This window comes from Cricetulus griseus, chromosome 8, assembly GCF_003668045.3.
Source record: "Cricetulus griseus strain 17A/GY chromosome 8, alternate assembly CriGri-PICRH-1.0, whole genome shotgun sequence".
Classification (NCBI taxonomy): domain Eukaryota; kingdom Metazoa; phylum Chordata; class Mammalia; order Rodentia; family Cricetidae; genus Cricetulus; species Cricetulus griseus.
This window is the reverse complement of record NC_048601.1, coordinates 77,177,252-77,200,630: the sequence shown is the minus strand read 5'-3', so window position 1 is coordinate 77,200,630 and position 23,379 is coordinate 77,177,252. Positions and strand designations below refer to the sequence as shown.

The window sequence follows — 23,379 nt, the reverse complement described above, 5'->3', positions numbered from 1 at the left end:
TTGCTCTTTCATTGTTTGTGTATCACCTGGTATTTTCTGCAGTGATTCTGTTTAATTTTTTTCATTTATGTGTCTGTTTTAGCAGTACATTCCGCATTTTTACAATGGCAACTACCATCCTATCATATCTCGATTTAGCATTCATTTAGACATCCCCTTAATGCTGGTCTGCTGGAAGTGATTTTCTTCGATTTCCTTGCCTAGGAAAAAAGATTTCTCCTTCATGTACAGAGAGGAGCTGTGTTGGGCCAAGATCATTCAACACACTAGATATTTCATTCTTTTCTGGAACAGACAGCATCTTCTAGAAATATACCTGGGTCTACTGATGATTCCCTAGTTGCCTTTCCTGTTGCTGTAATAAGTTGACAGACACAACTTGAGACAAAGGGTTTATTCTGCACACAGATGCAGTATGTAGTTGGTCATGGTGGGGAAGTGAAAGTGACAGGAACTAAAATGTGTCTGGTCTCATTGTGTCCACAATTAGAAACACAGTGAGGAATGCTTGTGGCTCAGTTTTCCTTCTTTCTATGAAGTTCAGGACTCAAGGCCAGGGAGCCTCTTATGATAGGTCTACTGAACATAATCTTCACAGGCATTACCAGAAGTGAAATAATCCCATACAGTTTTGTTTGGAGGCCTAGCACCTATGTGATTCCAGCTCCTGTCAGTTTGAAAACACGAATGACTCCATCTATTATGTGAGTTGATATCTTTTTTGCTTGTTGATTTTAGAATTTTCTCTCTTGATTTTGGAGAGAACCTCTTTGATTTGAATTTAATTAATATTCTGTGAGTGTCATGGATCTGGATACTCATCTCTCTTTCAAGAATTGTGAAGTTTTCTGTTATCATTTCACTAAATGTGTTTTCTGTTTATTCCTTCAGATCTTCTGTGGCATTCTGGTAATGTAAATATTTGGTCACCTAATGATTACCCGCAGATGTCACAGGCTTTTTCTCTCCTCCTCCCCTGGCAAAGACTTCCATCTCTGTTAGATTTCTCATTCTGGCTTTCCAGATTCCATTGTCTCTATTCTCTTGTCACTTGCTGAACTTCCTTAAGATTTATTATTTTGGTTATCATTTCAGGAGGTTTGTAAATTTTCTCTTTGTTTTTTTTGTGATTGGAGAACTAGTGGTTTTCATGACTCCTTGATATTTTATGTTTCTTGTGCACCTGCATTGATATCTGTGCATTTATGATAGCAGTTGTCTCCCCCTTTTTTCCCTACAGAGACTTTTGTTGTGTGTGTTTTGGACTTGTGCTAGTGTGCTGGCTATGTATTTTGGCTATGGGCGTTGTGATTTTTTTGTTTCTTTACTATTTGCTTCAGTTATCTGGGCTGTAGGTATTTGTTACTACAGTTCTGTGGTATGGTTTTCCTGGAGCAAGGTTGCCATCTGATTGGCTGATGGGCTAGCTGTGGGTGCTCCTGCAGGGAGAGTAAGAGGTTATATATACAATTAAAACATATTGCATACATGTATGAACTTATCAAAGAATAAATAAAAATAATTTAAAAAATTATTGCATAAATGAAAAGGTATTTGTGGCTTTTGTGCACAAGTACACTGTATTTGCACCATCCCTTCTCTTCTTCCTCCAACTCTGACCATCCCCTTTTTAATTAATGACCTCTCCTTCTATGTATGTAATTATCCAGTTCAGGTTGACCTAATTGGATGAGTTTAGGATTTCAGTACTGTCCCTGAAAAACAACAGCAAAGAGAACAAAAACAAAAGCTAAAAGTTGTTCTCCCTCCCACAGCAGTATTGATGACCTGTGGTTCTTCATTTAGGGTTGGGTCCTTGTGGTGAGTTGACTAGTATGGTTTTTGTACATCTTGTGCAGGCATCCATGTTGATGAGAGTTCACGGGGACAACATCCTTGTCCAGTCCAGAAGAAACTATGATGGAATAGTTGTTCTGGACTTTAGGATCTTACACTCTATCCACTTCCTTTTCTGCTGTGTTCCCAAAATCTTAGATATAGTAGTTATAAATATCTCATTTGGAGTTTGGCATCTCATGTCACCTTTTCTCTGCATTTAACAGGTTCTGTGTCTCTCTAACAGTCTCCATCTGCTGCAAAAAGAAGCTTCTTTGATAAGATGTGGGAGCTGCACTAACGTAGGGGTATAAGGATGAGTGTTCAACAGACTATAGTTAGAAACAATCTTACTTTAGAAATATAGTAGTAGCAGGCTCTCCTCTAGGACTTATATCTCAGACATGAATTCCCTCCAACTGAGTGGACTTTAGGTTCAATTAGAAAGCTATTGTCTGTTCCTATAACACAATTGCCACTATTGTATAATTGAGGATATATTATTCATCCTGTCAATGCTACAGCTCCTAAGCTTTACAGTGGATAGGACATCTGATACTTTGTCTCATTTGGGCACAAGAATAGCACCTCCCAACACTATGAGAGCTCCCAGGGAGGAGGCTGTTATATCAGTTCCACCTTGATTGCTCCAAACCTGTGACCAAAATGTGTGGTATCTCCAGCAATTGGGTGTTACCTTCATGTTTTGGTAGGTAACCAAGGCCAGTGATATATCCTATATTGTTTTGGATGTCTCTTGAATACCACTGACCAATAACTTGAATGGAAGTATTACCTTCTGTAGCAGTGGGTTTCTTTTAGACAATCCTTGGCATCTTCGATATATGTATTGTCCTGCCATGTGGGGGTAACTGCATTGAAAATATCATCTGTCTGTCTGTCTGCCTGCCTGCCTGTCTATACTTGTGTTTTATGTGCATGTTAAAAGCATAGAATACCAACGTTTACAAACATTATTATCTTAAACTCATCTCTGAGGCTGAGCCAGAAAATATTGATCTTAAGTAGGCAATTTCAGATTGGGGTACACCAAAACATGATTAGAGAGAAATGTGGACTGCACTCTTTATGTAGATAACCTACAACTGGAGGTGGGGAGGTTGTCTAAGCCCATTTCTTCATCTTTTCAAACTACCTTTTGAGGACATATCTATGATTCTTCCATAAGGGTTTCCTGTTTTTGGTTGTTTGACTTGACAGATACTTTTGGTTTGTAAAGAAGTTCAGTAGTGCCAGAAATATTTAGTACTTTGCCTAGCAGAAACCTGGACATAAGTTCTTCAAGGGTGTTTTTGTCCCAGAGAGTTTGTGTACCAGGCCTTCTCTTTTTGGGCCACCAACCAGCTCTCAAATCATGACACAGTATTAAAGAGCAGCATCTGAAGAATAAGGCCTAAGAACTCACAGAAAACACCAAACGAAGGCAGTACTTAGAATATTCTAGAGGCCCTTATGTCCCTCCTTTTGCCTATCAGACCACTGAAACAATGGATCATGTGGACTTTCCTGGGAATCTCAGAAGTGGAGAAGGAAAGGTTGAAGCTTGGGCCACTGGAAGAACTTTCCTCCCAGGAATTGATTTTAAAAAGTTCTGATAACTTTCCAAACTCTCCTGCAGGAAAGACTGGAGCTAAAATGATAACTCTGCAGGTGCAACCACATTTTGACCAGTCTGCTTTTTCACAAATGTTTCTTGCTCCCCTGTTTAAACCTAAATTTCATGCCAAGATCAGGAAGCTGGACCTAGTTCTGTTACCGTTCCTCTGGATAGAATCTTTCATTGTCTCTTTTAGCAGGTGTTCTACTTTGCTTTGGTTTTGATTTGTTGTGATAAAGCATTCCGAACAAAAACAACTTGGGGAGGAAAGGATTTTTTGGCTTCTGTTTCCCATCTTGGTCCATCACTGAAGAAAGCCTGAGCAAGAACTCAAGGCAGGAACCTGGAAGAAGGGACTGAAGCAGAGACCATAACAAAACACTGCTTGCTCCTCATAAGGATAATACCATTCACAGGGGGCTGGGCCCTCTTACACAATCGTTAACCAAGAAAATGTCCCATAGACTTGCTATAGACCAATGGGATGGGACATTTTCTCAATTTAAGTTCCCATTTCTGAGAGGAACTCTCTAGCATGTGTCAAGGTGACAGAAAAACTAATAGGGGTAACTGGTCTACCAGCCTTGTTGAAAGGGGTGCAAGAGCCCAGGCTTTGGCTGGAACAACTGTGGTAACAGGACTTGGTAAGTATATTATTTGGAAGGTATAATACTGGGAAAGTATATTACTTAAACACTTACGTCCAACTTTCAGCTTGAGCTAGGGCATACTATTTGGTGGCTCATCAGTTCAACCCTCGACACAAACACACAACCACTAAGACTCAAAAGGTTTTCCAGACCTTCAGGATTGGTCCCAGCTGTGGTCTGCAGAAGGCTGTTTTGGAGATGCCAAGGCTGAGCCAAGGCCCATTTCGTTCTGCATTTGAGGAGACTCCAGAAACCTCTGCCAAAAGCAGAGATTTTGTGGAGGGCTGGTGTGGCCACAGGCTCATCCTCAGGGAGGGAGGTTCGGGGGTCCGAGGTTTGGGGCTCCCAGACACCACCGCCAACTTTGGGCCAATCAGCGTGGCCCGGTGGCCCGGGCTCCCCCGCCGCTCCGGCCGCGCCTGCCCCAGCCAAGGAGGGGCCGGGCCGCAGGGAGCGGAGCAGGGAGGTGGGGATTCTGGGAGCAGAGCTCATTTCCTCCTCCCGGCCGCCCCTGGCCCGCACCTCGTCTCCACGTGCGGCGCCCGGGGCGCGCGGCCGAGCGGCGGAGGATGCTGGGCATGTACGTACCAGACAGGTTCGCCCTGAAGTCGTCCCGGGTCCAGGACGGGATGGGGCTCTACACGGCCCGCCGCGTGCGCAAGGTGGGTGAGCGGCCCGCGCAGGCCGCGCCACGTCCCAGGGCCTGCGGGGAGTGCGGGCCTGCAGGGAGCGGGCGTCCTGGCTGCCCTCCGCGGCTGTGGCACCAGTGGGCCGCCGTTTCCCGGAGCCTGGCGCCAGGCGGCCTCTGCCATCAGAACAGTCGCTGTAGTCGTAACCCTCACTTCATATGCAGATGGGCCTGGGCAGCCAGGAGTGCAGTGCAGGCCCGGGGGCCTCAGGGAGGAGGTCCTTTAGTACTGCCACCCTGGGGTGATAATCTGAATCTTCGGCCTATTTTCTTTGCTCTTTTGAATTTTATTCTGACGTTGGATCACCTTCTAGAACTACACAGGCATGCGAACAGTGCAAGCACAGGTTGCCCCGTCTGTGTGATGACGCACTACAGATGTTGCCTGTTTTTGGCAGAGATGTAGAAGACAGGATACCAGAGCACTCCACATCTTAGAACATGGTGGCTTGAGCTATGGTGGGTTTTAGCAGATGTGAAATGAACCAGGGGAGGCAGGGTAGAAGCACAGAAGAGTAAGCAGGGCCAAGGTTCACCGAGCAGGGCCCATGCTTGGTACTTTGCCCATATATGTCATTTGACTTTACCAGCTCAATACTCTTTAGAGCCAGCTCTTAGTTCTCATTTAACAGGTAAGCAGCAGAATTCTAAAGTTAAACAGCCTGCCGAACTAATGAGGCTTCAAGCCCATGGTTTCTGAAAGGAAAGCGTATGTTCTTTTAGAACATTCTGTTATGGAACAACATGCTTTAGAACCCCTGCCCATCTTCCCCTCTCTGCTGTTCAGGCTTTGCTTTGTTAGCATATACTTAGAAAAACAGAGGTGCAGAGGATACCTCTGGACACCCCAGTCTCAGCCCCTAATACAAACAACAAAGACTAGTAGACCCACAAGAAGTTTCCGTAACCCAAATGAGGAAAAAAACCAAAAAACAAAAAACAAGGCCCCCCCCACCCCCACATATTAACATTTTATCGGTTTGGCTATTTGGGAGGATGCTCAAATGTAAACAAGCAAAACACAGGAATTAATACTTCATTTAATTTAGCAATGAGTTGGATAGGTGTTGCCAAATGACCACATGTTAAAATCAGCAGTCTTTCAAATCCAAGCACAACCATCATCAAATGACCCCCTTATGCCATTGGCGTTCTAGTTCTGTTTTAGTCTTACAGCCTGAAAAACTCCCAAGTGGACTTTAAATGTTTCTGGTATAACTATAATTAAGAACATTTCGTGCTCACGAAGACACCAGACTTGTTCAGAAGTAAGAGTTATCACATAATCCTTGTTTTGCAGTACTCAGATAGTTTTTAGTAGTTGGGCTGTCCATTTTCTTTTGAGTTTTTCATATGCTGGTGCTGGGAATCCTGCTTGATGTGGGAAGAGGTATCTCGAGTGATAATATTGCAGCATTGGTAGGCGCTCATGTCATACTGCTAATGTAACTTTAATAGAAAACAAAGATTCAAAAAAAGAGTTCCATGGGAGGATGGGAGGGTGAGGGAATGGGAGCGAATGGACATGTAAATATGAGTAATTAAAAATAATAAAAACTTAAAAAAAAAGAAAACAAAGATTCTTCACCCAGATTACATCTAGCATGCCGACCATGGAGAGCACTGCTTACAGTAAGTAATCTAGACTACTATCCACAGAGTTGTTATCACAGGATATTCAATCACAAGGCCATGGATGGCGTCACTGATGGCTTTTCACTGGCTTTTGCTTTTTTCCTTCCATGAATACAGGGGACAAAACTGAATTGTAAGATCAAACCGAACTGTAAGATAAAACTGTATGTTCTTACAAGAACACCTTACCCATTTCACCATGCCTCAATTCTTTTTTTCCAAGTCACCCATGTATGTTTTACCTGACCGTATTTCAAGAGGTCTGAGAGGTAACAGCTGTGATTGGAGCTGTGTTAAAGGACCTCACTTAGAAATGTTCTTGTTCTTCTAAACAGATTTTGGGATTTACCACCTTGGAGTGTGTGATGACAGTTACAGATGCTATATCATATTTTTATAGGAGGTGTGCTTGTATAATACTTCTGTTGTACAAAGTAATTGAAATTCAAGTTATCTGTTGATTTAAAGTTCAGAGACTATAGAGTCCATAACGGGCTTGGGGAATCTTCCGGGAGGTGCCCTATTTGTACATTCCACAGGCTTATTTGGGATTCCCTTTCCAGAGGGACCCCTTACTTCTCTAGACTCACCCCTTTGTGAATCATTTGCATTTCCTTCCTTCAGCTTCATCACATCCTGGTCTCCATGTAGACTTGGATTTCATGTCCACATATTTAATATTTATATATCTATCTGTATATACGTCTATAGCTATATATCACCCTTCCTGCAAATCTGGAAGCTAGAACACTTTTGGCTTTTCATAGGAATGATTATGAATAGCCAGCCTGTACTCTTTCTATTAAAGAAGTATTTCCCTGTAATCATACAATGTTAATTTCACAAGTGCAGACTCATATGCACTCAAACACAAAGACTAGTTTACAAAAATAAGAGAATATGTGCAGTCCTGAACAGTTCTTATTCAGCAGTAGCCTGTAGGTAATTCCTCTATTTTATCTATTTTGGCTTTTGTTATTATAATTATTTTGCCAGTGGGTTTTTTTCTTTTGGCTAGTTCATATTAATTGTGTAAAATAATGGGTTTCATTGTGGTATTTCCCTGCGTGGATGTCATAGACTTTGACCTCCCTCACTCACTTTGCCCTCTCTTGTCCTCCGTCTTCCCGCACTGATGTTTATTTTCCTAAATAAATCCGCCTCTGTTTTGAAGTCTTAGTATTTTTTTTAATTTAGATGTTTTAAATCTAAATTAGTATCGCATAAGAGAAAACATGTGATACTCATCTTTCTGGGCTTGGCTTATTTCATGCAGTATGATGGTCTCCACGTCCATTGATTTGCCTACATATTGCGTAATTTCAGTGTGCGTGGCTGAATGAAACTATGGTGTGTGTATGTGTATAATTAAATAATTAATTATTATGGACATTGTCATCTGCTTATGGGTACCCAGACAGATGCCATAACTTGGCCACTGTGAACAACTCTTTTATGGTGACTGAATATATTTGCTATTGCAGTGTGCCATAAGGTTTATGTCCTATTTCACACATTTTATTCACACTTTTGGCCAAGATCTATACTTGATACTTGGCTAGAATAGAAAAAAAAAAAAAAAGGGATGTTCTGGCTCTTGTGGAACTTGTGTTATCTAGTAGTTAAATTATATGTTGTATTTGAACATGATAAGTAGTATAGACAGAAACAGTAGAAGTAGAGCTGGGTGTGGTTGGCTGGTACATAAGTGAAGGATGTTATAAGTTAGGTAGCCTAGTTAATTTTCCTTAGGGTGAGATTTGAGCAATGTTTTAAAGGATGGTAGGAAACTAGCTAAATATCTTTCCAGGGGAAGAACATTCTTGCCAAGGGAGCAAGCTTGTCAAATCCTGAGACAGGCATGTTTGCTCTGACTATTGCTTTCCAAGGAGACTAGTACAGCATCCTAGGAGTAAACCAGGGGCAAGTTCTAAAATACCTCAAGGATGTAGGACTTAACAAAGGGAGGATACTTGGAGGTGTGCCACGTTTCCTAGAGCATTTCATGCAGCTGAAGACTGGTATTAATTTGAGTGCATTGGACACCTACAGAGGTGGGTCATATGTTGATCAAGGATTACTCTGGCTGTAGCATTGAGCATAATCTGTTATGGAAAAACTGTGTAAGCAGAGACTTACTAGGATTTTCTTTCTGTAATCCATGGGAGGCAGTGAGGTTCATATGAAGTGTCAACTCTGACACGAATGTTTGGAGACAGAGGGGTCAGTGTGTGGTAGAGTGTTAGAGAACAGGACTGATCAAGGCAGTTTCCAAGGGCTTAGGCTGAAATCCTGGAAGGATTGAATTGTTGGTCAATAACTGGCATGGGGAGCTTTCGTGGAGCAAGTTTGAAGAGACTGATGATTGTAGAGCAGAGTATGTTAAACTTCAGGTTTCTTTGTGAGATGTCTCCTAGATCCCTGGGGCTTGCCAGGCATCAAGGTGAAATACTCAGCCTTCCTTCCTCCCACCTTTGTTTTTGTCATACATTTTATTCTATGTGTTGACTTTACAGCTATAAATTTTTCCTTTAGATCACCAGTTAGCTTTTAGAACAATAAAAATAAAAATTTGTGATTGCCCTTTACTGTTTGGGTTTTTCTTTTCTTTTTTTTTTTTGTGATGAAAAATCATTAACAAAAGTGACCTATGGATGGAATTTATTTTGGCCTACAGCTCCAAGGATAAGAGTCCCTAATGGTGGCAGGCAGCCAGAGCAGGACACTTAGAGACACACAGAGAAACGAAAGTAAACTGGAAGTGGAATAAGACTATACAGTCTCAAAGCCTGCCCACAGTGATGTACTTCCTACAGCAAGGCTCCAACTCTTACAGGTTCCACAATCTCCTCAAAAAGTGCCACTAGCTGGAGACCATGTGTTCAAATACCTGAGCCTATAGGTGATATTAATATTGATATTTAATTCAAACTATTACATTACACTCCCTGGCTCTATCGGCTCATGGCCATCTCATGATGGCTCCGATCCCCTCCAGCTCTGCTGTTTGAAACATCTCCTTGAGCTGGTTCCACTCCTGGTGTATAGCTCTTGGTGGATGTCTCATGGCTCTAGCATTTCCAACATCTTGGTCTGTATGGAAACTTAGGGCCTCCTGTCTTCTCAGGACCATCTTGAAGGGACTCTGGTCTTGCCATACATCACTTAGACTCAGCAGCTCTTTGACTGCTGAGAATCCCTGACTCCTCACTCTTGGCACTTTTCCAATCTCCAGAGCCATTCTCCCATGGATAACAATGTCATGTTTGGTAGCCTATTTGGGATGGACATTGACCCTGCCTTATATTTGTAGTAGCTTTTGTGTGTTGTAGCAGTTGCTTTCTGTGAGTAAGCAACCTCTTAGGATTTTCCTTTTTACTAATTAGAGACTCAATTAGATGGGGTCTTGCCCTGAGGCCACCCTTCCCTTTCTTCTAGTACAGAGCAGTCCTCTCGTTAATGGTCCTAATGTCTTTTTAGCAATCACATCCTCTTTTCCAGCCCATGCCTTGGGGGCATCATTAATCTTCCTAGTCTAATTTTTCTTTCTAAACTGTGTTTAGTAGTCTTCTTCCCCACTTACTCTTTTTCATTGTAGACTTGCATAAGCATGAACAGTAATAACCATGCCACTAACTTGTTGTCATACTGTCTTGAAATGCCTTCCACCAAAGAAATTAATCCTTTCAAATTTACCCTGGGCAAGTTGTTAGGGCATATATATTCTTTACTAAAATATCGAGAATGGTGTCCAGTCAGATTGTTAATATTGTGTCTTCTGAAACCACATGGGCCAGGTCAGTACTGTATGCATTACTCTAGTAATGCCATGTTTGGTAGCCTATTTGGGATGGACATCTTCCTCTATTTGTTAGAGGATGATAATCTCTGATTACAGCTTTCAACTGCTATTCCAGTTCTAAATTCCAGAGTCTTTGTCCTAGTTGACTTTAGTTAATGGACTTTTTGCAGTTTTTCTTATCAAACCATGTATGCAATATTCCATTTGAATCTGTATATGAAAATTGCTTTTCTTATGTCTTGAATTGTTTAAATGACTTTCATTAATTTGTATATTTTTACTTTCTCTCTCACACACACACTGAACGGTTTTTTTTTTTTTTAATATTGCTTGATGCTTAGTGTTTCATAGATAACTTTCTAATTTAGCTGGAAATCTTGCCAACTCTTGTGGTTTATCTCTAAATTTCAGAGAGTTTGTTGGAGTGTGCCTAGGTTCTGATGTCATGGAGTGACTCTTACATCACCTAGCAAGAGTAAATGATTGTGATGCCCACCTAGCATGGGAGTGACTCTGATGTCATTTATCATAGGAGTGAGTGCCTCCAAGGTCACCTAATACAAATTGATGCCTCTGATGTCACCTAGCATGTACCTCATATCACCTAGCATGGGGATGACTCTGATGTCATGATACAAGAGTGAGTGCCTCCGAGGTCACCTAGCATGGCAGTGCCTCTGGTGTCACTTGGCATGGGAATGAATAAGACCATTTGATTTATTGCTGCAAATTTATCTTCAGCTTTATTAACCATCTTCCCAATTACTGTCTTTCAACCTATTTTTTTTTAATATCCTCTGAACTATATAGATTGGAGCTGTCCTTGAACTGTTCTCCAGAAATCTCATTCTTACCTCTCTTTGTTTTCCTTTGAGATATGTTTTTAATTTGATTCATGTTTCTTCCTATTTTCAATACATTTTTCTTAAAATATCCATGATTTAATTATTAAAAGTTTTCATTAATAGTGATGGCTGAGTGGATAAAGTGCTAGAAAACTGGAATCCAGATATTCAGGACCAACATAAAGAAGCTGCAGACTTCACGGTTCACCTGTCATCCAGTGTTCGGGAGACTTTGGAATGAGGAACCATGGAGCAAGCAGGTAGCAGGACTAGACAAACTGGCGAGCTCAAGGTTCCCTGAGAGACCTCCACTATATAAAGAGGAAAGCAATTGAGGAAGATGCCTGTTGTCAACCTCTGGGCTACACACACACACACACACACACACACACACACACACACACACACACACACACATATGTGCTCTCACACAGGTACACTCACACACAGGAATGTGCATAATACATGCACCTATACTGCAAATAAATACTCATTCAAGTAAATTTTTATTAAAAAAGTCCTTGGAGTTGCTGTGTTTTGATGTCTCTAAGTTTCATTAGAAAATTTGTGTATTCTCTATTTGTTATAATTAGTGTTCTTGTTTGCTGTTCTAGGATGGGGGCAGGACTTCAGGACTTCATGCATATGAAGTAGGTCCTCTCTTTCTAGCTGAATCTCTAGCCCTTAGTATTTCTGCAACTGAGGAGTCCATCTCCCAGAGGACTTTGTCTCTCTTTTTTAACCTCCTGAGTTGGGTCTAATTTTTTCCCTTTGATCTTACTGTCTCTGGCAGGTAGTCCCTGTTCCTTTAGGCTGTTGTTGTGACAGAGTCAATTCTGCAGATAGCAGTAGGATGTTAAGTCACATCAATCAACTCTCTGGCCTCCACGTACTTTTCTGCACGTCAAGGGCAGATGTCTGGCTTTGAAGTTCTTTTCATAGCTCTCTAGTTTTCAGTGACTTGCCTACTGCTTTCTACTACCTCTCTTCTTTCTTGTTAGCCTCATGCTGGTTCTTTTCGACCTCACTATTACAGTTACTCATAGATGCTAATAGAAGTTGTTTTGCTGAGAAAATCAGGTATGTAAGGAAGTGGAGTGGAAAGAAATTATACTGCTTTCTGTTATATCTCTATATTTATGCCTGTGTTTATGTCTGTCTATGCATCTATCAGTGTATCTGTCTGTGTAAGTATGTAGGTATCTGTTATTTCTTTCTCTGTGTACTTCCAACATTACTTCCTCACAACTCGGTATGGCTTCTTTCAGGTGTATTTTATGTGATACATTTACATTGGAGAGTGAAGGCTTATGGGCACCATTGCATTTCTTCCCCCTGATGCCTGCCATAGCAACTGTGAATGGTAGACATGCCTAGATTCCAGGTGGGAAGAAATAAAAAGTAACAGAGTCATTCGATATACTTTGTAGTTGACTTCAATTCAGTTAAGGACTTCTGAGGTAATCCCACATGATGTCTTCATTTAGGTCATTAGCTCTGTCATCTGGATAAATGTAGTATTTTTACCCAGCTACATTAATATTCATAACAAGGCCAAAGTTGTGATATTAAGGTGAATTGAGATAGGGGAGCAATTAGAGTCTGCCTTAACATTCACAGCAAGGAGAGATTGGGTGATCTTCCCATTGAACTCTTTAGAAACACATTTAATGGACTGGTGAAGGCCTAATTATATTATAAAAGCATATTTGTGCACAGTACTTTAACAGTGAGATACAATCCTGCTCTAAAGGAGACTCTAAAGTCTAAACTCCTGTGAAAAAACTATCATTATTTCACATATGCATGCTTCAACTTCAGTTTTTTTCTGAAGGTATAATTTACATCTTCTCGATATATATGTTTATTTGTGAGCTAAGTAACACACAGTACTTCAAATATTATTTTAATATTTAACAAAACAGTAATTTCTCAATGTCTTTTGACACCAGCCCATATTCCCTTTATTACAGTTGCCCCTAATTTTTTTTTAAATAGCTGCTTATTTGTGAACCATGATCTGATCAGGGACCACATACTCTTACTGGAATTTTTTTAGGATTAAAAGCCTAGGTTCCAGCTACAAAAAGCTGGGCTTGGCCCACCACCCACACTATACCAAATACAGAGGGGTATAGGGTAAAAGCAGAGAGAGAGAGAGAGAGAGAGAGAGAGAGAGAGAGAGAGAGACGATTGACCACATTAGGAAAAGGAATAAATAAGGGGGTATAAATGCCCAAGTCTGTCTCAGGGTGCCGTTATGGGGTCTAGGTTTAAGTTGAGGGTAGGAAGCATGCATAATGGTGCCATTTTGTTGAGGTCAGGTCCCAAGGCTTGTTATTTTCTAGGTCCAATCTATCCTGCAAGGTGGTCCAATAAATTGTTAACCTTGTTTATCTGTTAATCTCAGAGGGTGCAATATCACCCCAGAAACAGGTTTCCTTCTTCTTGGAGTTTAAGGTGAGTTGAGACAAAGCTTAAGGATAGTAACTTCCCTCTCCTTTTTGCCAAAGAAAGTATAAACACAAAGCAAAGACAGAGAAGCTGGACTTTCTTTATGGTTTAATTATCTTGTAAACCCAAGAGTGGAATGGGGCTTTTTAGCAAAAACAACTCAGTGTCTGCTTCAATACTTCGATGGTTAGATGGTTATATCTAACCCCCCACCCCCAGTCTTCTCCTTTTTAAGTAACAATGGCTCTCAGAGGAGATGGGGCCTGTAGTTTGCAGAGTATCCCACATCTGGATTTATCCAGTTGCTTTCCCAAAATTTTATTTAACTAGTTTATCCTTGGTATATCCTTTAACTTGAATATTCGGTAAATAATTTTTTAGCATGAATACACCATGAAGTAACATTATATGATGGCTATTATTGGTTGTCAACAGACTATATCTGAAGTTAGCTAAACCCCAATGGGCTGGTTATACCCATGAGAGATTTTCCTTAATTAATCATTTGAATTGGGAGGATCCATCTTTAATCTGGTTCGCACCTTATGGTGGCAGGCTATATAAAGGACATCCATTAAAGAAGGACATTTTTGCTCTTCATTTGCTTTCTTTCCCTCTCACTTGCAAGTTCATTCCTTTACTGGGATCAGAACCTGCTTCTTTGGGATTCTAGTGTATACTCAAAAACCAACTGAGCATCCAAACCTTGTAGACTGAAAAACTACTGGATTCTTGGACTTCCTTTTGGCAGACAGCTATTGATGCATTAACTGGACCACAGCTTATATGCCATCTATATAATTATATATACAAAATTATATATGTATATATTATTGATAATTATGTACATTATACAAATAAATTATATATTATATGTTATATAATATATAGAAACATATCCCCTTTATATATTATATATTCATATAAATATATATTCAAATAAATCCCCTTTATACACACACACTCACACACAATCACTTCATTCTATCTGTTCTGCTCTTCTGGAGAATGTGGCTAGTTAATGCTAGTTTATTTTATAGCACGTCAAGGGGTATGTGACTGACATATGTGTCTGGGATGATGCTCATTGTTGCTCTGATGATCCTGAGGAGGGCTGTTATTGAAGATGCAGGACAATAGTCTGGATACCTTCCCTTGGCTAATTTTAATAAATTGTTCTCTAATTATGTCTGATTAATTTCTTTTCCATTTTTAAAATCATAGCTTGTGTGTGTTTTATTCATATTTTTGTTCACTTTTGTTTCTAAAATTATTCTAAGTTTGGCTGAAAGAAGCTTTCTCTAGCAGAACTGTAGAGCTGGAGGAATCAGCTCTTCCAAGTCCCTGTTGAAGAGAAAACTGAGGCTCAGCTATTTGAGACACATTGTCTTTGATAATTAACAATAGAGCAAGGCTTAGAATCCACATCTTGTGAGGCTGACAAGTGGTGACCCCTCAATTATAAAGGAGGCAGGAGGAAATCTTGGCTTTCAACCCCTTCCTAATAATGCTGAAAGTCCAAGAATGTGGACCAAGTTTTGCCACTATACATTTTTTGTTTATTAAAAGTCACTAGAGAGATGGATGAGTGGTCCAGGGTACTGGACTGCTCTTGGAGAATATCAGTTTCAGATAGGCCCCAGTACCTACATGGTGGCTCACAGCCATCTAATTCCACGTCTAGGATATCTGACTCTCATGAACCAATCATGCATGTGGTGCTCATATATACTCAGAGACATAATACTATACATTTAAATAAAATTAATCTTTTAAAAAATAAAAGTTGCTGTTTGATCATAAATTGAGGGCTCCATTATGTACTTGATTAGGAACCATTCTTAAAAAAAAAAAAAGCCATTGTAGGCTAAGTATGTGATCAGCCTCAGAGGAGAGAACACATTTTGGAGATGTAGAAGTATGTGATTCCTTTCTCGTTCACTTCATGCTGCATTGAACTTCTCCACCTCATGTACCCTTCAGAAAACCACCCAACTCCAGAAAGGTTTTCCTTTAAAACTAACCATTCCTTTGACCAGGCATGATGGTGCTTGTCTCTTATTTCAGACATGGCTCTCAGGAGGTAGAGAAAGGAGGAATGCCCCAAGTTCATGTCTAGCCTGTTAATACACACTGAGCTACATACAAACCAATAAGACTACATAGTGAGATCAGATCTCAAAAGGAGACAAACCAGTATTTGATGACAGGCAAACAAAAGCTTCATAGGAAATGAGACCAGTGGGAGGGCATTAAGACTGGCAGAGCCATGATAAGGACTTCATAGAGTTCTTAGTGGAAACTCCCCATATAGACACAGAGCCAAAAGGTCTGCAAGGCCCTGCCTTCCTCAAGGCAGACACTCAGTACTCAGGACTGTCCAGTTTAAGAAACTGAGTAAAATAAGGTTAAGACCAATCTGAAAACAGATGTAAAAATAAGGTGATTTTAAAGCAAATTTTAGGATTTGTCATTAGCGGTTAGGATCAACTTCAGGCCACTCTGTCATGTAGTTAACATCAAGTTTTGCAAAAGGTAATGTGAACTTAAGTCCTCAGGAAAGTAAAAGCCAAACCTTTATATGACTCTACAAGACTAAATGATTGATTAGAACTTCCTGAAGGTGGAGAGCTGGAATGTCATAGATCTAGAGACAGATTATCTTGCAGTGTCTTTAGCTCCCTCAACAGCCACACCTTGCCCACCTCCGAATCTGACCTAACATCCCTGTGACTATCAGGTAAAACCTTTTAGGAACATATTCTGCAGATAACTAGCTTCCATTAACCCAGAACACAAATGTCAACAGATAGATCGGAGTCTATAGCAGAGGGTTCCCCACTATGCTGTAACTGGCCCATCTGATGCTCCCACCAATGAATTTGAAGTGTCTTGGCTTCTGCCTTTATTCTGTTCTATAGTAACAAAATCTTCATCAAACTCTTTCCACAGTGGATTGAAATGCTACCTAGGGCAACCTGAGTTTCCTCCTAAGAGCTCTCAGCATATATTCTCACATGTCAATCAAGCAGATCAATTCAGCATAAACTCCCAGTGGCAAAGGTCCCCACACACCAATGAGAATATACTCTCAGTGCCACAGGTCCACACAGGCCAATCAATCAGTTCTGCTCAATTCCATGAATGCACATGTACCAATAAATCAGTTCTTCTCAACATAAACTCCCATGGGCACAGATCCACATGTACCAACCAGAATACACTTTCAGTGCCACAGATCCACACACACTGACTGATCAGTTCCTCTTAGCGCCATGGGTCTGTACAAGCCAATCAATCATTTCTTCTTCTCAGTACAGAAGGAAAGGAACAAAACAATTTGTTGATTTAATTATGTGCAAAGGACTGAAGAAAGGATGACAAACCAAATAGGTACATTGGGATGGTGGAAAAACAGAAATCTCAGGATGAAGCATGCTAAGATTCTGTAGTTTAGATTTCTAATGCAAGCCAAGTGTTCTCATAAAGGCTTGGTCTCCAGTGTTACAGAAAAGAAAATCTTAAGAAAGATGGTACCCAATGAGAGGTCTTTGCATCATTGAGCATGTGTTCTTGAAAACCTCTCCCTTTGGCATTCTAGTCTCATGACCTGCAACATGGTGTGTGGTCATAGCCTCAGAACGAAGCCAACTAACAGTGACTAGTCCGTTAATATTGTTTGTTCAAGTGACCCTTCTCACAAGCACACTAGTGAGTGTATCATGATGATTAGATAAGCAAGTTGTGTTGGCTGTGAGATGACTTATAGACCTGGGGTGTACTATGACTGAAACTCAATTTCAGTCCCTTGCACTGTCTAAAACTGGATTTGGAGGGCCACATGTGTAACCCACCCTAGGAGTTTCAGAGTAAGAGGTTGAGTCTTAGCAGCTCCTCTCCAGCTACATGTGGAGCTAGAGGCCAGCCTGGAGTGCACAGGACCGTAGCTCCAAATACATAGATAAACATGAACAAACAAACGTGGGCTTGGAGACCAGCCTGTGGTACATGAGATCATGACTCAACACACATATACACAGACACACAGACACAAATACACAAACATGAATAAACAGATATGTGGAGTCTGAGGCCAGTTTGGGATACATGAGGCCACATCTTAAAGCAGATGCATACAAATGAACAAATGGAAGTGTCCCTTATAATTATTACATATGGTTTCATAAGTCCGCACACATTTAGAGACCATGCCTCACAACTGATACAGCAAAGTCTACATGGATGGTTAATACACCGTGTAGTGTACACCTCAGAACTGACACAGTTGATACACTCAGAGTCTACATTTCATGCCTCACAGTTGATACACTCAGTCTACACCTCACAGTTGATACACAGAGTCTACACATCACACTTGATACACTCAGAGTCTATACATGTCAGCTGACACAGCAAAGTGTACACCTCACAGTTGATCCACCCAAGGGTCTACACCTTGCAGTTGATAAACAACTCAGAGTCTACTCCTCACACCTCACAGTTGATACAGCCAGAATCTATGCCTAACAGTTGGAAGATCAAGACTTCATGTTTATCCACTTGATATTTTTCTCATGGTTTACAGGACCTTTGCCTGTGCTTCTCACCAGGATACTTGTATGAATTCTGTCCCCTCCACTCCATTTCCAGATACTGATTTTTAACAAAGTGTGGGAGTCAGTATTTGAAACAACTGCCTTGGTAATGCTCATGCAGTGGTTCCAAAGCACACATTTTGAGGTTATATAAAGTATGACCACCAGACTTCTGGAAAGATTGGCAGGCAAATTTCAATGTTATTTATGAACAGTCTTCCTCTGAGAACAGTAAGCATATTTCTTTCTTGTGCAAATTAGGGATGGGTTTATGATTTTTATAGAAACCAGGTGATGTTCTGGCTGGTGGGCTTGTCTCTCAAGTCAGGCAAAATTTGTGCTTTGCATTTTAACCCCCCCTACCAGAGGCTGTGAGGAAGATGGAAGCATAGAGCACAATTTTCAGAGGTTGTCAGAATTTGAAAGTGGAGCAGTTTAACTCTTTTATGTTGGCTTCTGTGTTGTGGGTTGAAACTTTTAGACTAAAACAGATTAAGCTGTATTTAAAAAATATGGAAACATTTTCTATTAATTTCATAGTTTATATTAAATAGTTAATATTTTTTTTAAAAAAATGAAGATGTGGATGAAAAGATTCCAGAAGATAAAACAGCTTATTTTAGTAGCTGATTATTACATTGATGCTTTTTCAACATAATTTTTGCTACACAGGGTGAAAAATTTGGACCTTTTGCTGGAGAGAAGAGAATGCCTGAAGACTTGGATGAAAATATGGACTACCGACTGATGTGGGAGGTAAGGTATAGCTGTTAAATATCAGGAATGTGTTCCCCTTTGTATGATACTAAAGTTAGGACACTGAATCTGTAAGGTATAGCTGTTAAATATCAGGGATGTGTTCCCTTTTTATGATACTACAGTTCGGACACTGGATCAATATTGGTCTCAGTTGAGCTTTAGGTACTGAAATGTCTCAGTTTTTTTAAAGATATAATTTTTAAATTGTTTATGTGTGTACCTGTGAGTGCAGGTGACTGTAGAGTTCAGAAGAGGATTTTAGATCCCATGGAGCTGGAGTTACAGGTGGTTCATAAACAGACTGACCCCTGGCAGAGCAGCATGGGGCCTGCTTAGCTGTGGAGCCATCTTTCCATACCTGGAATGTCTAAATTTTGAAGACCAGCATTAAAAATATTAGACTGCTGCAATAGTTGCTAGACAATTCTTTCAGAACTCTGAAACTGAATTTAGAATTGGTTTTTTTTTTGTAAATAAAATTGTGCTTTGCCTTTAACCTTTATTTCCCTATTGCAGTTCTAATTGTATAGAAGTAACTTTGTATTTCTTGTTCAATCCACACTTCACACTTAAGCTGTATTTTCTTTTAGGACGTACATGTAAGGAACTAGGATGTTGTAAACTGTCTTTACCATGTGAAGTTTCTCTTATGTAGGATTTGCATATGTGAGTGTGTGTCTTATTTATCATGCAGATTTCATCTCCTAGTTTCAATGACATTTTGGCTCTATTGATTAGAAGAAGGGCTTGAGAATCAGAACTAAGGGATCAGGCACTTGGAGACAGTTGAAAGGGGAGTTTGAAGACCTCAGCAGCAGTAATTCTATTAGGTGGGCAAGAGCTGAGGCATGTGCAGATGACTTGAAAGGAAGAGGTTGTAAGTCAGAAAATGTGTTTTTGTTTTGTATTGCTTTGCTTTTGAGATAGGATCTCATGTATCCAAGGCTAGCTTGGAACATATAAAAAGTGATTTATTTCAAGGTTTAAATTATGCAGTTGTGATATCTGAAATGTGTAAGTGTTGTGGTTTGAATGAGAATGACGCTCATTGGGTCAGATGTTTGAATACTTGGTTCTCAGTTGGTGCCACTGTTTGGGTAGGTTTAGGGGTGTGGCCTTCTGGAAGAAGTCTGTCACTTGGGGTGGAATTTGAGGTTTCAAAAGCCATGCACTACTTCCAGTTTACTCTCAGCCTCCTGCTTGCTGTATAAGATGTGAGTTCTCAGTTGTTCCTATTACCATGTCTGCAATCTGCTGCCAAGATTCCCTGCTGTGATGGACTCTTTTCCCTCTAGAACTGTAAGCCCACCCTAAACCCTTCTTTCTGTTAGTGGCCTTGGTCACAGCAATAGAAAAGTAACTAACACAGAAGGTGAGGTCAACAGTTTGTACAATTAGATGAAGGTTAATGCTTTGGTCTTCAGGTTTTCTTATCTTAAAACACTGGGCCAGTGGAGTGAGAGTCCCATATATTGTGGTGGGTAATCTCTTTGACATAAAATGAACTTATTGTGCAGAATATCAAGATTAATGTTTCATTTCTTTGTGTGGTACTGCAGCTTAGCTTCTTGACATATAAATCCATCATAGCATGTTGTCTGCAAGCAAAGAACATGTGTGTGCATTCTCCTATTACTGACACCATTGGAGAGGTATGCAGTAGTATGTAAAAGGATTCCAAGAGGTTTCTTCAGTGTAAGGGTCAGGAGCAGAAACCAGTACCTGCCTACACTATAATCCAAACATGAAAATGTTATTGATACTGTCATAATTTAGCAGACTGTTTTAATTGCTTATTTTTATGAACCTATAATGTTTTTATGGCTTCTACCATGTTTCCACAGGCAGTTCATCTTTTTGCTATGAGATTTTCAGAAATTAAGTGTTATGTGATAAAGGAACCCTACTCTTATCCCTCAAGAAAGCCCCATAAATTCTTATTTAACAAGTTGCTAATGTTTTTGATATTTGTTGTCTGGAAAATTTAGTGGTGAAACCAATGTTTTACACAGCTGAGGCATTGTGCAGCAGATAGTAACTGTAATTTTACTCTGAAAAGAAAATTTTGAGAAAGGAAGTGTGGGGCTGTGTTTCTGCATTATGTGTGGCATTTTGGCAGCAGATCATTGGCTCCTTTGGCTTTTTGATGTCTTTACTCTTTGGTTTCATACACTAGCATCCCCAGTGTTCTTACTCTGCCATTCACAGAACTTGATGTATTTTGATGTTTGGTGTTGTAAGAGTCACGTGGTGGCTGCTGTATCATCTTTATTTTATTTGTCCTTAATGCTTTGAATGTGTTACAGTTTGGAAGGTAGAAAAGGATAAAGTCCTGCCTGCTTCAAATCCCAGGAGATTTGCTATATTTAGTCTTCTCTGAATCCTTTCCCTCCCTTTTTTTCTCACTCCTCTCCCTGTATCGTTATTGGGTTATTTGTTGACAGTTTTACATTGTCTATAATATATTTGGTCACACTTTTCTCCTTCCAACTCCCCTTTCCTTCTCTCTAAGTTCCCATCCAACTTTCTAGACTTTCTGAACTTAACCATGGCTGCTTATGTCAGAATGGTTCTTGGACTTATCCACAGGAGTATGAATAGCTCACCAGTGACCATATCACTGACCAATGACTTCTCTCACTCCTCACCTACTGTTAACTCTCCTAGACAGGGATGGTCCCTTGAGCCCCTCCTCCCTCAGTGACTGGATATTGATGGCTACCTTGTGTAGAGTCCATGTCGGCAACAACAGCTGTTGTGAATTTATGACTACCACAGCCATGCCATACTCTTAAGTCACAGTTTTGTTGCCCACTTCCCATTGACTACATTCTTTCTATCTCTTCTTCTACAATGTTCCTGAAGAACTGATTTGGGTGTCCCAGTAAGGCTGAACATTCTCCAATCATTAGTTTTAGCCCTGTCTTGATCAGTCATAAATATCTGCATTAGCTGTTGTTCCCTGCAATTACAAGCTTCTTCAGTTAAGACTAAGAGTAGTGCTAATGTAGGGCATAAACATAAATATTTAGCAGTATCCTGACAGCATGTCCATTTAGTAAAAAAAAAAAAAAAAAAAAAAAGTAGTAGTTTCCTCTCTAGTGCCTGTGATCCCAAATATGAGGCTTTGGCCAGATCCACAGTACTGGACATGAATTCCTTCCTGTGGAGCAAGCCCCTGATCTAATCAAAAGTCAATTGGTTATGTCCATAACAGTGTATCACTATTACACTAGTAGGTACAGTTTGATAGGAAAGCTGGTGATACAACATGCTATGTCCACAGCTGAGAAACACCATTGCTGATGTTTCTCCTTTAGCTTCCAGCATAGTAACTGCTGGCACTATGAAAGCTCACCAGCAGGGAGGAAGTTCCAGCATGGTTTTATGTTTTGCAACCAAGATGCATGTATCTTCATCAGCCTGCTCTTACTGACCAATTCTGATGGTCAACTGATGGAGGACATGCTTCTGTGTATGTGTTTGTCTTATTGGTTGATAAATACTGTTTGGCCAATGAGGCAGCAAGTTAGGTGGGACTAGAAGTCAAGGACGATTCTGGGAAATGTAGTAGAGATCCAGGCAGGAAGTGACATAGTAGGCATACTCATATATAAGCAAGGACAAGAAGGAAGACGCTCCTTTTTCTCTTCCTCCTGCTCTCTGCTCTGGAGCTGCCATATGATCCCGGCAAGAGAAGACATCAGCATCTTGCCTGATAAGATTAGTCTTTATGGTTGATACTTAAGACTGAGCTAGCAATTATGAAATCCTAGTCAGTTGGCCAAGCAGCATTTGTACCTAATATAAGTCTCTGTGTGTTACTTGGGACCTTAACGTGGCCTGGCAGAAAGCGCCCATGTGGCGGCAGGGCTCGGGTGGTGGCTTTGGAGTAAAGACTTATGGTTACAGTCAACTTAGAAGAATGGTAATAGCCTGTCTTGCTTTGGGGGCACATGGGACTTACTGGCCAATAACTCCTATGACTGTGTCCCACACCTGACACATGACCTCTGAGATTGACATTATGTACTCATGCATGGTGCTCATGATCAAACTACCGTCTTTTCCCTTCCCTTCCCTCCCCTTCCCTTCTCCTTTCCCTTCCATTCTCTTCTCTTCTCCCCTCTGCGTTTTTCCTCTTCCTCATCTGGTATTCATTTTGGATTGCCAGATAGTTTCTGCTTTTCCAGTTGTGCTGTTGGCAGGAGGAATAAATTTTGTCACTGGTAGGTGTTCTGAAGGAATATTAAAAAACAAAACAAGGTAAGAGATAAACAGAAATACAAACAACACATTTTGAACTGTATAGATTCCTCACTCTCCTAGGCCTAGTCTTCTCCGTGATTATGGCGTGTGAGCTGCTTCAGAACCGGAGTTAGACTTGATGGACCCTTCAGGGTTGACAATGTCAGTATTCAGAAGGAGCAGAGAGCAAGGGGAAAGATTAGCCCTCCTATTGGGTCTTTCCTGGAATCCTTGATTATTCTCAAAGAG

At 40.5% G+C, this 23,379-nt stretch overlaps 1 protein-coding gene across 3 annotated transcripts in view; it reads left to right on the top strand.

Annotated features, from left to right (window-relative positions):
• Window positions 1–4,634: 4,634 nt before the first annotated feature.
• Prdm5 (PR/SET domain 5) overlaps window positions 4,635–23,379 on the top strand; it is a 151,671-nt gene continuing 132,926 nt past the window's right edge. Inside the window, exons 1-4 of one of the 3 annotated variants that reach the window (XM_027430224.2) lie at window positions 4,642–4,766; window positions 10,641–10,763; window positions 11,198–11,334; window positions 18,796–18,879. In XM_027430224.2, the coding sequence (XP_027286025.1) occupies window positions 18,832–18,879 (48 nt within the window). In that variant the 5' untranslated portion in view covers window positions 4,642–4,766; window positions 10,641–10,763; window positions 11,198–11,334; window positions 18,796–18,831. Of the gene's footprint in view, window positions 4,767–10,640; window positions 10,764–11,197; window positions 11,335–18,795; window positions 18,880–23,379 lie in introns of all 3 variants that reach the window. The other 2 variants (XM_027430225.2, XM_027430223.2) reach the window with 2 other exon arrangements.